General features: G+C 38.4%; 1 protein-coding gene across 11 annotated transcripts in view; it reads right to left on the bottom strand.

Moving 5' to 3' along the window:
- The window catches only part of HERC1 (HECT and RLD domain containing E3 ubiquitin protein ligase family member 1), a 189,982-nt gene that overhangs the window by 21,219 nt on the left and 154,215 nt on the right, over positions 1-14,548 (bottom strand). For all 11 annotated transcript variants that reach the window (XM_086710897.1, XM_086710904.1, XM_086710902.1 and 8 more), the window contains 10 exons: positions 14,121-14,248; positions 12,692-12,892; positions 11,367-11,497; positions 10,367-10,566; positions 9,879-9,984; positions 6,832-6,978; positions 4,485-4,586; positions 3,227-3,400; positions 1,432-1,725; positions 111-176 (listed from right to left, as the gene is read on the bottom strand). In XM_086710897.1, the coding sequence (XP_086567023.1) occupies positions 111-176; positions 1,432-1,725; positions 3,227-3,400; positions 4,485-4,586; positions 6,832-6,978; positions 9,879-9,984; positions 10,367-10,566; positions 11,367-11,497; positions 12,692-12,892; positions 14,121-14,248 (1,549 nt within the window). The remainder of the gene's footprint in view (positions 1-110; positions 177-1,431; positions 1,726-3,226; positions 3,401-4,484; positions 4,587-6,831; positions 6,979-9,878; positions 9,985-10,366; positions 10,567-11,366; positions 11,498-12,691; positions 12,893-14,120; positions 14,249-14,548) is intronic.

Raw genomic sequence — 14,548 nt, forward strand, 5'->3', positions numbered from 1 at the left:
CATTCATTCATTCAAGTATGTGCCAGCCTCTAAGAGAGACATCAGGTGACAAACACACACTTAAAATCAGAAGATTTACTGAGAACCACCATTTAGTTATCTTTACTGACCTCAGGTCTGGATGTTGCCCAAGACATAATTTGTTCATCCATGCCATTAATCCATTTACTGTTATCCTGTAAGACACAATAAACACCAAGATGAATCTTGCTTAATCAAAATGTATCTTTGCTTAACTAAGTCTTCTTTCCATAAAAGAACTTAGTAATACTGTAAGAAATTAAGAGGAGTTTTACAATCACACCAAATTTGACTATGCATGTTAATATTCTCCTTTATCATAAACAATTTTACTATCTACTATCACTATCACTAATACAATGGTGATTCGAAGCTAACCATTTATGTTTTCTGAGCACCAACAGGTACAAGAGTCACCACCCCCACGAACTAGCTGTACAGCAGTAGCAGGTCACTTCATCTTTCCAGGCTTCAATTTCCTCATCTACAAAATGACAAATTTGGGGCAAATGGGCTCAGAAGGACTCTTCTTAAATTAAAATTATATTTTATATCTATAAATAAATGACCTATACTTCGATAATTTCCCTCAATTCGTATTTCTGTTTTATACTGTATATTTATGTATTCAAATGTTTGTATGTACAAATATATATACATTTTTTAACATTTATTTATTTTCGAGCGACAGAGAGAAACAGAGCATGAGCAGGGGAGGGGCAGAGAGACAGAGGGAGACACAGAATCCGAAGCAGGCTCCAGGCTGTGAGCTATCAGCACAGAGCCTGATGCAGGGCTCGAACTCACAAACCACGAGTTCATGACCTGAGCCAAAGTCGGATGCTTGACTGACTTAACTGACCCAGGTGCCCCCTGTATGTACAAATCTTAATTAAGCAAATATATTGTTAGATCAAGCGCTGGCCTACACTATCTACATAGGCATTTTATCTACATCACAGTTTCTATATCTAGACACTCTCAATTAGAATAAGAAATAACAACTGGAATGCTCTTCTATATTCTTACTTTATGGAGATTAAAACATGATTAGAGTGTCAAATAATTCAGAGTCTTTATGTGGAATAAATCTCACAAGATGACCCAGGAAAAGATGCTAAAATATGTATAAATGAGGTAGTAAACGTGGCACCTGTGGAGAAAAAATGGGACTATGTCATTGAAAACCAACAAGTTTACAGGTGCTTCACAGTTCTCCTATAAACAATCTTTGTCACCATAGAGGGCTGCCATAAGACTGAAAATGACTATCTGAAAGCAAAACATTTTAAGTTTATCTAAGGGCATGCTTCTAGCTATCCAAGCTAGGAAATCCTGAAGGTCTGCTACTTGCTAAACATCCATGATACAATCTCAGCTGCATATAACAGCAGCTAATTTTAGGCTTACCATTAGGAATGTAAGCTCATCCTCTGGAACAGGCTCTAGATCAGGAACAGTAAAAGATTCTGGAAATTGTGCTCCATTGGTCAGGGCTTCAGCAGCTTTTATGGTGGTTGAGAAACATTCTAACCAGGCCCACTCATTTGGATTCCAGGATGCTGGGTCAGGGAGGCAGTTCTGGTGGTGTGGTGGCACTGGAGGGTTACATAACAGCTGATCCAAATGCAGTCCCACAGCGAGGGAAGCCAGACACTGCATGTAGGGGCTATGAACAAGCTGATCGCCACAAACCACATGAGGCTAAGAGGAAATACAAGAATGTTAAGTTGAAGAGTCTGTACCAAATATTATAAATTAACCTACCAGGCACCTGGATGGCTCAGCCCGTTCGTTAAGTGTCTGATTCTTGATTTTGGCTCAGGTGATGATCTCATGGTCGTGAGATTGAGCCCAGCATTAGGCTCCACACTGGCTGTGGAGCCTGCTTAAGATTTTTCTCTCTCCCTCTGCCCCTCCCCCGCTCACACATGTCCTCTTTCAAAAGAATTAACCTGCTGTATTCTGAAAATCTGTAATTGTATTTTTTAAGTTTACTATTCTTTTGCACCTGAAACTAATATTACTCTGTATATTCAACTATAAATAAAACTTTAAAAAATAAAAACAAAACAAGAAAAAGTTCAGTTCTTTAAGATTTTTACTTTGAAATAATTTTAGATATACAGAGAGTTACAAGAGATAGAACAAGAATTCTTGTAAATCCTTCACTTAACTTCCCCTAATGTTAACACATAAGCATGGTGCATTAATCAAAACTAAGAAATTAATATTGGCTACAATATTAACTAAACCACAGAACTTTATTTGGTTTTTCTACTAATGCCCTTTTCTGCTTCAGGATCTAATCCAGCACATCACACTGCATTTAGTAGTATATTTTCACTCTATAGTTTTTCATGAATAATAATGATAATGATAATAAAGGTAAAAAAGCAAGTAACTAAACCAAGGCAAGCTCCTCCCTTCTCACATTTCCTCCTTTACAAGAGAATCCTGGTAGCCATCAAAGGAGATCGCTCTTCTGTGGCCCTCCCTAACTGTGGCAGAGCAATTCTGTGAGACTCTGAGTAATTCAGAAAAGAGAACCTAGGCAAATGCATCAGTGAAGTTAACCGGGCACAGTAACAGTTGACTGTATTAATATAGCTTGGCTGAAAAAGAAGGAAATAACACCAAACAGCTCTGCCTAGGGGCAGCACACAGTGACTACTGAGGTCTGGAGGACAGACTACACAGTATCACAGCCTGGGCTACAGCTCCAAATTCCATTATTCCTCATTCTAGTATTTTAAGGACCCTACTCACTTCAGCCTTAGCTCTTCTACTTAACTTTCCACATGGATTCAACTGATACACAGAACGTTTACTCCAACATCCATATCCACCCCCATCTCTCAAGTTCAGGATGGCAAAACCACACAAAAATAGATTTATGGGTCACAAAAGATGATACTCTGAAGGTACAGGTATTTTAAGAAGTTTTGGAGTGAATAAGTAATCTGAAAAGAAATTATACCAACACTATACAAATTTGAGGGTTATTTTAAAATTTTACTCCCACTAAAAGTAAAAGCAGGCTGAGGATTATTCAACAACTGTTCTAGACATGACTTAACTTTATTTGATTCTACCAAACAGCCCCACTTATTTTCCTTAGACCTTCTGCTCTTAATTGCTATGCAATTCAAATGCTGGAGCAGCAGTCATGTGCAGATCTGTAGCAGTGAGTGTAATCGGTTACCTTTTCATAGGCATACTGCTCCTGAAGCATCATGGGTAGCCGCTCCAGAAATGCTCTCATGCAGGGAGCCATATTTAATCCCAGAACACCCTGCTGTTTCAGTGCTGTCCTACAGGTTGCTAAAACATGATTGGCGGCAGCCCATTCTGCTGTACAATTCACGACCAAAACATCCTGTTGGAAAACAAATCATGCCACATAGTTATTTAAATAAAAGATAAAAGAGAGATCATTCTATTACCATTCATATCTGAAATCCTTCCAGTTATTCCATTAAACACGTTTGCTTTTTGGACATTTTATGCTGTACCTTTAATGCTTATCGACTTCAAAACAACCTAAATTTTGCTAAGTAAAAACCAGTGAATAGGAACCATAAAATCTGTGAGCTACCTTGGCTTTGCTGATGCTCCTTAAAGAGACAACATTAATTCTTTGCTGTTTCATAGGACTTGCAGGAAAAGGTACCCAGTATACTTCCAAAGTCTGACATGACCACAGGGGTACTATAGGAAGGAGTACTCTGTCTGCTGAGGGACACATCTACAGGACAAGCAGCTCGGCTCTAACTGTGGCTCTATGATTTATCTATAAAGGCCACTACTGCCTTGGCTCTGAGTCTGTATTTTACTGTTTATACAGGTTTAGAGCTCAATTTTAGTTATCTTTTACCTACATAAAATATAAACCAAAGCAGCACATTGGCTCTATTCATTAAGGGTATGAAGAGCAAGACTGCAGGAGATAATGTCATCTCTGACTTACTTCGCAGAAAGGGGCTAGTATGCATACACGTATACATATTTGTGTGTGTGCGTGTGTGTATGCAGTAAGTATTTTTTTAACTAGAATATTAAATTTGAAAGTCAAGATACATTTTGTATACTTGAGTTAAAGGTCTTTGGGGTGGTCCTGTGGTCCTACTTTTTAAAGAAAATTCTTTTGAGACAACTTACTGTTATCTCAAAAGTCATGGCAGAAAGTAAAAATCCACTTTATAACTTCCAATGGAACTTAAGTCGTTTGATGATTAGGCATTTCGCCAAAATCCAGGGTATGGTAAGAAGAGTACTAGATTATAAATCAGGAGGCCTGGGTTCTAGTTTTCCTTCTGTCACAAAATAGTTGTATTATCTTAGGCAAATAATAATCCCTCTGGATATGAGTTTTCTCCCCTGTAAAGCAGGCTACTTAGACTATGATTTCTAAGGTACCTTATAGACTTATCCCCTACGATTTTAGAGAATTGTAAAAGTACCTTCGATCTATTTGAGCAAGCAGCTACCCCGACATCTGGAATCCATACTGTGGTCTGAATAGCTCCAGAGCCTATCACTACAGTTTGCAAGACAGAGCCATCCTAAAATGAGAAGTAGTTATATCAGTACATATTACTTAACCTTAGTCATTATTTACATTTTTTTTTCATTTTATTTTTTAAATTTACATCCAAGTTAGCATATAGTGCAACAACGATTTCAGGAGTTCAGGATTCCTTAATGCCCCTTACCCATTTAGCCCATCCCCCCTCCAACAACCCCTCTAGTAACCCTCTGTTTGTTCTCCGTATTTAAGAGTCTCTATGTTTTCTCCCCCTCCCTGTTTTTATGTTATTTTTGCTTCTCTTCCATTGTGTTCATTTGTTCTGTGTCTTAAAGTCCTCATATGAGTGAAGTCACATGATATTTGTCTTTCTCTAATTTCACTTAGCATAATACACTCTAGTTGTATCCACATAGTTGCAAATGGCAAGATTTCACTTTTTTTGATTACCGAGTAATACTCCATTGTATATATATACACCACATCCTCTTTATCCATTCATCCATCGATGGACATTTGGGCTCTTTCCATACTTTGGCTATTGTCGATAGTGCTGCTATAAACATGGGGGTGCATGTGTCCCTTCGAAACAGCACACCTGTAACCCTTAGATAAATACCTAGTAGTGCAATTGCTGGGTTGTAGGAAGTTCTATTTTTAATTTTTTGAGGAACCTCCATACTGTTTTCCAAAATGGCTGCACCAGTTTGCATTCCCACTAGCAATACAAAAGAGATCCTCTTTCTCCGCATCCTTGCCAACATCTGTTGTTGCCTGAGTTGTTAATGTTAGCCATTCTGACAGTTTGTGAGGTGGTATCTCCTTGTGGTTTTGATTTGTATTTCCCTGATGATGACTGATGTGGAACATTTTTTCATATGTTGGTTGGCCATCTGGATGTCTTCTTTGAATTTTTTTTTTAACGTTTATTTATTATTGAGAGACAGAGAGACAGAGAGACACAGAGAATGAACAGGAGAGGGGCAGAGAGAGGGGGAGACACAGAATCTGAAATAGGCTCCAGGCTCTGAGCTGTCAGCACAGAGCCCGATGCAGTGCTCGAAATCACAAACTGTGAGATCATGATCTGAGCCAAAGTCGATCCCCCAACCAACTGAGCTACCTAGGCGCCCCTGGATGTCTTCTTTGGAGAAGTGATTATTCATGACTTTTGCCTATTTCTTCACTGGAATATTTGTTTCTTGGGTGTTCAGTTTGGTAAGTTCTTTAAAGATTTTGGATACCAACCCTTCATCTGATACGTCATTTGCAAATATCTTCTCCCATTCCGTTGGTTGCCTTTTAGTTTTGCTGATTGTTTCCTTCGCTGTCCAGCAGCTTTTTATTTTGATGAGGTTCCAAAAAGTTCATTTTTGCTTTTGTTTCCCTTGCCTCTGGAGATGTGTTGAGTAAGAAGTTGCTGCAGCTGAGGTCAAAGAGGCTTTTGCCTACTTTCTCCTCGAAGATTTTGATGGCTTCCCATCTTACATTTAGGTCTTTCATCCATTTTGAGTTTATTTTTGTGTATGGTATAAGAAAGTGGTCCAGGGGCGCCTGGGTGGCGCAGTCGGTTAAGCGTCCGACTTCAGCCAGGTCACGATCTCGCGGTCCGTGAGTTCGAGCCCCGCGTCGGGCTCTGGGCTGATGGCTCAGAGCCTGGAGCCTGTTTCCGATTCTGTGTCTGCCTCTCTCTCTGCCCCTCGCCCGTTCATGCTCTGTCTCTCTCTGTCCCAAAAATAAATAAACGTTGAAAAAAAAAAAAATTAAAAAAAAAAAAAAAAAAAAAAAAGAAAGTGGTCCAGGTTCATTTTTCTGCATGTCGCTGTCCAGTTTTCCCAGCACCACTTGCTGAAGAGACTGTCTTTATTCTATTGGATAATTTTTCCCGCTTTGTCAAAGATAAGTTGGCCATACATTTGTGGGTCCATTTCTGGGTTCTCTATTCTGTTCCAATGATCTGAGTGTCTGTTTTTGTGCCAGACATTTTAAATTTACACACTTCACATTCACAAAAACATTTTAGAAAAAAATCTATATGCTCCAATGAAATTTAGCAACGTCTAATTATATAGGTACTACCCAATTTTCTGGGGCCTTTTCTAGATGACTTTAAAAATATATCAATAAGAAAAATTAAAGAGTGGAGAATTCTGAAAGGAGTTTCTTCAGTACCCAAAGTATTAGTACACGAAATACTCCTAGGGATGGTTGGGTTAATTTTTACCATATCTAAGTTAATGCATAAACATTTCTTAAGATAAAAATAACATCTGTACTCTTACCCTTAAAGACCAAATGTTCATGAGCCCACCTAGTCCACCAGACACGAGGGCCAACCCATCAGAACTAAAGGCAACAGTCCGGACAGGGGTGATGTGTCCCCGCAGCTGATAAACACATTTGGCTCCGGCTGATTTCCTATATCCATCCTGCAATTCATTTTGATTTTTAGCATATATTGAAATTAAAACAAACTTATAGATTCAAGATTTATAATTCATTCTTGGAAATTTTATATTTCAGTAAAAAACTGGGCAAGAGGGAAGGACAACTCTCTCATAGGTTTACCTTGAGAAAATAATAAAATAACAACGTGGTTCTCCTTGGCTCCTCTGAAACTGAGTTCATATTTTTTGACACCCTTCTAAGTGAATTTCCTATTCTTCAAACCGGCAGAAATTACAATTGTAAGTTCCAATTATCCCTCAGAGATAGAAAAATCCTAACTTCTGCTTTTTAATGAGTGTTTTAATTTTTAAATTTAGCTTTATGTAATTTTCATTTTTAGCTCCTAAAATTCATGAATTGCACATGTTGGTTCTATATAAACAGGCTCTTCTTTTTGATGGCCAGTGGTTCTGTCTGTTACGTGGTGTCTAATTTCATGTTTGCATTGTTGCATCTTGCACGTTTTAATTTTTTTAAGTTAATTTATTTGGTGAAGGAGGGAGAGAGAGAGACAGAGACAGAGAACACGAGAGGTGGAGGGGCACAGAAAGAGGATCCCAAGCACGCTCTGCACTGTCAGCATAGAGCCCAAAGCAGGGCTTGAACCCACAAACCATGAGCTTATCACCTGAGCTGAAATCAAGAGTTGGAAGCTTAACCAACTGAACCACCCAGGTGCTCCTGCCTTGCACGTTTCAGAAGTGAGATAGGTCCAAAGGGCTACTCTCTAGTACAAACAGAAAATCAGATTTATCTTTAGTGCCTCCACTTCCACTTCTTTTTCATTAAGAAAAAAATTTTTTAGGGGCGCCTGGGTGGCGCAGTCGGTTAAGTGTCCGACTTCAGCCAGGTCACGATCTCGCGGTCCGTGAGTTCGAGCCCCGCGTCAGGCTCTGGGCTGATGGCTCAGAGCCTGGAGCCTGTTTCCGATTCTGTGTCTCCCTCTCTCTCTGCCCCTCCCCCGTTCATGCTCTGTCTCTCTCTGTCCCCAAAATAAATAAACGTTGAAAAAAAAAAAATTTAAAAAAAAAAAAGAAAAAAAATTTTTTAATGTTTATTATTATTTTTGAGAGCAGGGGAAGGGCAGAGAGAGAGGGAGACACAGAATGAAGCAGGCTCCAGGCAGTGAGCTGTGAGCACCTGTCAGCACAGAGCCCAGTGTGGGGCTCGAACTTACCAACTGCAAGATCATGACCTGAGCTGAAGTCAGATGCTTAACTGAGCCACCCAGATGTCCCTCCCAATTCTACTTCTGTATTTTCCTCTCATTAGTGAGCTATTTACCTCTCCCTCTTAACCTCTTTGTTCCTGTCCCTAAGCTCCCTCTTCCTTCTAGTTATGACAGTGTATATTACCAGATGTACTTATTTATCCAGATATAACATGAGGTATATTTCTTCCAGGGGTATTTGTATCATGAGCAAAAAGAAAGAGCAACAGAAGGTGCAAACCATTAGCTCAGGGATGCCATATGACTGGCCACCAAGTATTTTAAAGAATTTTAAGTCGGGGTGCCTGGGTGGCACAGTCGGTTAAGCGTCCGACTTCAGCCAGGTCACGATCTCACGGTCCGTGAGTTCGAGCCCCGCGTCAGGCTCTGGGCTGATGGCTCGGAGCCTGGAGCCTGTTTCCGATTCTGTGTCTCCCTCTCTCTCTGCCCCTCCCCCGTTCATGCTCTGTCTCTCTCTGTCCCAAAAATAAATAAAAAACGTTGAAAAAAAGGGGCGCCTGGGTGGCGCAGTCGGTTGAGCGTCCGACTTCAGCCAGGTCACGATCTCGCGGTCCGTGAGTTCGAGCCCCGCGTCAGGCTCTGGGCTGATGGCTCGGAGCCTGGAGCCTGTTTCCGATTCTGTGTCTCCCTCTCTCTCTGCCCCTCCCCCGTTCATGCTCTGTCTCTCTCTGTCCCAAAAATAAATAAGAAACGGTGAAAAAAAAAAAAAATTTAAAAAAAAAAAAAAAAAAGAATTTTAAGTCAGGTGCCAATGTTTAATATTGGGAGATTTTACTTAAAATGCTGGGCTTCTGGCTTCTATCAGGAAAAAAAGAGACAATCTGGTAACAATAGCCTCATTTCTGGATGGCGGCAATCAGCTCTCTGGCAGCCGTGTCCTTTATAGAAAGCATGTGTGTTTCTAGGTTTTTTGTTTTTACCCTCTCCACACCAACTCCCAGCTTTTTGAGTTTATGTTGCTTGTTTAGATGGCCTTATAAGCATCTATCTGAATCTGTAAACTCCTTTTTTTAAATAATTTTTTAAAAAATGTTTATTTATTTTTGAGAGAGAGAGAGAGAGAGAGAGAGAGAGAGAATGCGATCAGGGGAGGGGCAGAAAGAAAGGAAGACAGAGAATCCTAAGCGGCTCTGTGCTGTCTGCACAGAGCCCAGTGCAGGGCTTGAACTCACAAACTGTGAAATCATGACCTAAGCCGAAATCAAGAGTGGGACACTTAACAGACTGAGCCACCCAGGCACCCCCTGTAACCTCCTTTGAAGTTAAAGGAATTGTTCTTCATAGGTGGAATGTGGTATCAGCAGCAGATACTTTGGACAGGGGTGTTCCTGTGGTGTTCCCATTTCACTGTACCAAAGATTTAGGACTTCTCTATCTGTAGTACCAAATAATATCCATTACTATAAATGATCACCACTCAGTGTATCTTGAATGTCTCACTTTAACAAGCAATCATGCCGTCCTGACTTATAAAAAATAAGGCCAATTCAGAAAACACACAAAGTATGACAATTATTCATGTTTCCCTAATGGATCTTGCCCTTTAAGATACTGAGTAGTGAGTATCTCAGTAATCAAAGGAGGATTACTTTGATAACACAAACCATCTTTGGTTTCAGATAAGGTCTTCAAAAGCACCAGAACATTTACCTGGCAATTTGACTCCTGGTCCCACCATCCTTCTGAACTAGTCACACTGGTCTGTGTGGTATCTTGTGGAATACGCCAAACACATACCAAGCCACTCTGACAGCCACTTAAAAATTAATCACGTAAAACCAAAACATGTCAATATGCAGAAGTAAATATAGTTTCAAAGAGCAATCAATTAAAGACCTGATAAAACTGTTACAATATTATTTTAAAAATTATTTGCAATAGCTTTATGCTATAATCTTTTACAAGAATTACAAGAAGAATCGATATTCTAGCAACATCACACCCAGATAAGGAGAGTGCATTCCAACTTCCATATTTTGCCTTATTTCTCTAAGGTAATCTTATGGAATTATACATTATAAGAATAGTAACAGGCAAACTGTTTTAAGACCACTGAAAAGCCATATTTAACGCAAGTAACAGTCCATAATAATATAAAAATTAAGACACACACACACACACACAAATTTATAACATACGTAGCCATCAGTAAATGCAATTTGGATCCTTTCCCTGGGAGGCTGCACCAAGCAATGCCATTTACAATAGATGGATGGCAGAGTGAATGTAGACAGCGCCAGCATCCTGAAATAGGCCCCCAGAGTTTCACATTTTCTTCTTTGGCACATGTCATAAGAATATGACCTGTTGGGTCCCACTTCATACTAACAAGAGTATCCTTAAAATGACAGGGAGAGAAAAAAAAATCATAGTAACCGTCCTTCACAGATACGTAAACTCAGTAATTTATGACCTATACTTCCATTACTCAATTATTTTGAAATCAACATTTTATGCAAATAAGATACCGTCATATCATTCCCAATCACAAGACAACTCACCCTTTAATATAATCTGCATTATATACACTTGCTACAGTCAAAGCTCAGTAAATGTTAGTTGAATGAATGAACTAGGAAATTCTGATTCAGAAGGAATATTTATCTTTCATTAGCATTTTAAAGAATTATTGACTTGTAATCATTAGAATAATGAAAAAGAAACTTTAAAAAAAGCATCCTTCATACCAAAATAGCAAATATTATGAGAATCTAAGACATATTGTACGTTTACATGGTTGCCGTTGTGTTCTTCTGACATTTTTTTATTTTTACCCTCCTTCACACTTTCAACCCCTGCCTTCGTGCACTTATGTTTTGCCTAGATGGCCCTGTAAGCATTAGAACCAGCAACCCTTTTTAAGGTAAAGGAATCATTCTTCATAGATGGAATTTCTAGCATGACAGGGGGTGTTCCAAGGGTGCTCCTATTTTACTGTTTTGGTTTTACTTCTTTCTTGGCTTGATGGCTTTCTTACACAGACCTTTCCATGTATATACATGGTCGAAAGATTTTGTGTAACAATAGAATATGAAATCATAAGTGAACTATGTTAAGAAAGTTTAAAGAAAACTAGTATCAAGCAATACTATAGTAAAAAAACAAGAAAAAGTAACCATCTGGGAAAGATGTTTTTACCTTATGTGCATCAATTAGAACAATGCCTCCTTTCTCAAGTGGTTCCTTCGTTCCCAGTAACAATTTTCCATCAAAAAATCCTACTGCAAATGGTCTGTCTTCACTGAACCAAGCAATGCAAGTTACAGACACTAACATGATTAAAAAAAAAATTTTTTTAAGAAAAAAATATAACACTCATATGTCACTGTCTAACTTAAAAGACATATTTTTGCAACAAACATATGCTACCACAACCACTCCAAGTAAATTTCCAAACATCTCTTTGATGCATTTATTAGATAAAAGGTAGGCTGAGAGCAGGGATTCTGTGTAACTTACTTTAAAAGTATTATAATAAGTGACAAGGACTACCTCATTTTTAACCTTTTATTCTTTTCAGATGATTACTGAAAAGTTAAATTCCTTGCTGATTCCAAGTCCATGTACCAGGTTCCTTCCTTTTGGACCAGAATCTACTATGAAACTGAGAAATGAAATAATCCATCATAGAAAGAAAATTATCTGTCCCTTCTTTTGCTTAATATTCCTTACTCTATGTGTTTCCATATTTTACCAAACATGTTCTAACAATCTACATTCATATTTGCTTCTTCAAGTACACATAACTCTGGAAAACTATAAGAGAAGTAAGAAACAGTATTTATCTGTGGGAGTAGAATGGGGACATGTGGAATGAGTGGATGGGAAAAAGACTTTTCACTGCCTACCTTTTTAAACTTTAAGATTTTTGAACCCCATGAAGGTATTACCTATTTAAAAAAAAAAAACCTAAATTTAAAAAACACTTGTTCTATTCTGTGCCATGTAAGCTGGGACCGTGATCTGTGAAACACTCCATTCCCCCCAAACAATTAAAAAAACCACGTAGTAAGATGTCTATGCATCCAAAGGGAACACAGAAAATAAATGAAAGGAGACTTCCTACTATCTCTGGTCATACCAGGAACGTACCTCCTCCTCCTTCCATTTCCTCAATTTCATTTGTTAACAATTTCATCTCTACCAATGATTATAATTCTTTTCTCTTGGACATTCCTAACTTTCAAGGGAAATTGGCAGCCCCACTTAAGTTTCAGACACTCACACAAAGGATGAATGACTAATACAATACTATTAGATCTCATTTTGGCAGAGGTATGTGGTAGATGTTGGGAGGGAATTATCTTTCAACGTAGTAACTAACTAAAACGAAATACCAACTGGAAAATTTAGAAAACAAAGCCAAAAGTAATATTAACTCTGCATTTTTAAAAGCAAGTGCCAAAAAAAATAAGTTTTTTGATTGGGGGAAATACTTTCTTAATGAGACGCAAGTCATTTACCATCTTTTCGATAGCAATGTTCCAATTCTCGACGGTGCATGGTGGATACATCAACAACTTCTATCAGTCCTAGAGAGCCATCCATCCGTCCCACCAACAATAATTCTGGAGACTCTCCTGACCAGGCTGTAGCTGGACCCTCTTCTGGCCAAGCCAGGGCAGATACCCAATGAGGCTGAATATCTACTAATCCTTTACCTCCTAAAGAGGAGAAAATGTTAACTAGTTACTTAATCCTTAAAAACAATAATACAAAAATATTAATTCTAATATTCACTCAAGGCAGTCCTCAATTTCATAATAGTCTATTAATAAATACAATTATAAGGCAGGATCCTTCATTTATATACTATATATGATTATCAAATTCACAGGCTTTCCTATAACTACTAATGGGACAAAAATGATAGCTTTATTTATTTTAAAGTTTATTTATTTTTGAAAGAGAGAATTGTGACAGAGTGTGAGTGGAGGAGGGGCAGAGAAACAGGGAGACACAGAATCCAAAGTAGGCTCCAGACTCTGAGCTGTCAGCACAGAGCCCAATATGAGGCTCAAACCACAAACTGTGTGATCATGACCTGAGATGAAGTCAGATGCTTAACCGACTGAGCCACTCAGATGCTTCAAAGTGATAGCTTTATTAAAGAAGGAGTAAAGGAGGGGCGCCTGGGTAGCTCAGTCGGATGAGCATCGGACTTTGGCTTAGGTCATGATGTCATGGTTCATGAGCTCCACATCAGGCTCACTGCTGTCAGTGCGGAGCCTGCTTCTGATCCTCTGTTCCCTTCCCCTGCTCACGTTCTCTCTCTCAAAAATAAATACAAACTTTTAAAAAAATAAAAAGGAGTAAAGGAAAATATTCAGTGCAGAAATGTCAAACACTTACATCCTTTCCTAATAATCACTGAAAATCAAATTAACGTAAGAAATTTCCCTAGAGTTAAGGCTAGCTTTTCCTTCAAATCTGTGAAACATAGAAAAGCCTTTCTTCAAATATGCAAAAACAAACAAAATTATGCAATAAGCCTAAGATTATAATAATTTTTACTTTCCAGAGACATATCATTAAAAATTGAAATGAGTTTGTACCTGTGAATTAGACAAAATTAGTAGAAATATTTCAAGTGATTCAAAAGAATGCATCACTGAAAACTCATAGCTCAAAACCTATTCTGAACACTTATAGTAGTATGTGAAAAGAATTTTTAGCTTACAATTACCAGGTTAGTCAAAACTCTTAGAAAGAGAAGTCAGGAAATGATCATTTCCTCTTTAATTTAAACTATAATATGCACACATCTACACAGCTGATGAACAGACTGTGAGTTTCAAGGTGAAAGGAAGCCACTGTTTGGACTCAGAAAGCTAAAAAAAAAAGGCTTAAAAAGTACCTTCAGTAATTTGCTAGTATTGGCATGACTCTTACCATTAACTTGCCAAATATTCACCATCTTTTCCAAGGCCCCAGCTAGATATTTGCCACTGATACTCCAGGAAACAGGTGAGAAACTTGGATCACTGGGTGACCCCAGGCTCTCCTCAGCATCTCCTTCTCTAAAATATAAAAGACACATATGGGATTCTAATCCCCATCATCCAAAAATATATAAAACCTCAAATCTTAAAATAAAGGTTTCATATGGACTGAAGTAAATAATAGAGACTCTTCATTTCAGAAGCTTGGCTAGCACTATTTGACAATCACATATTTGCTAGCATTTGTCATGGTGTGAAAAATGTAGAATTAAAGAAGAGTGATGCTTAGATTACCCAATTACCATAGTAGATAATTTCTCAACAAAGACACTCTGATTCTTTATGGGTTGTAAACCTGGTTATTATTCAGAGCACAAT

Source organism: Puma concolor, chromosome B3, assembly GCF_028749965.1.
Source record: "Puma concolor isolate L17-30 chromosome B3, mPumCon1.1.hap2, whole genome shotgun sequence".
NCBI classification, from domain to species: domain Eukaryota; kingdom Metazoa; phylum Chordata; class Mammalia; order Carnivora; family Felidae; genus Puma; species Puma concolor.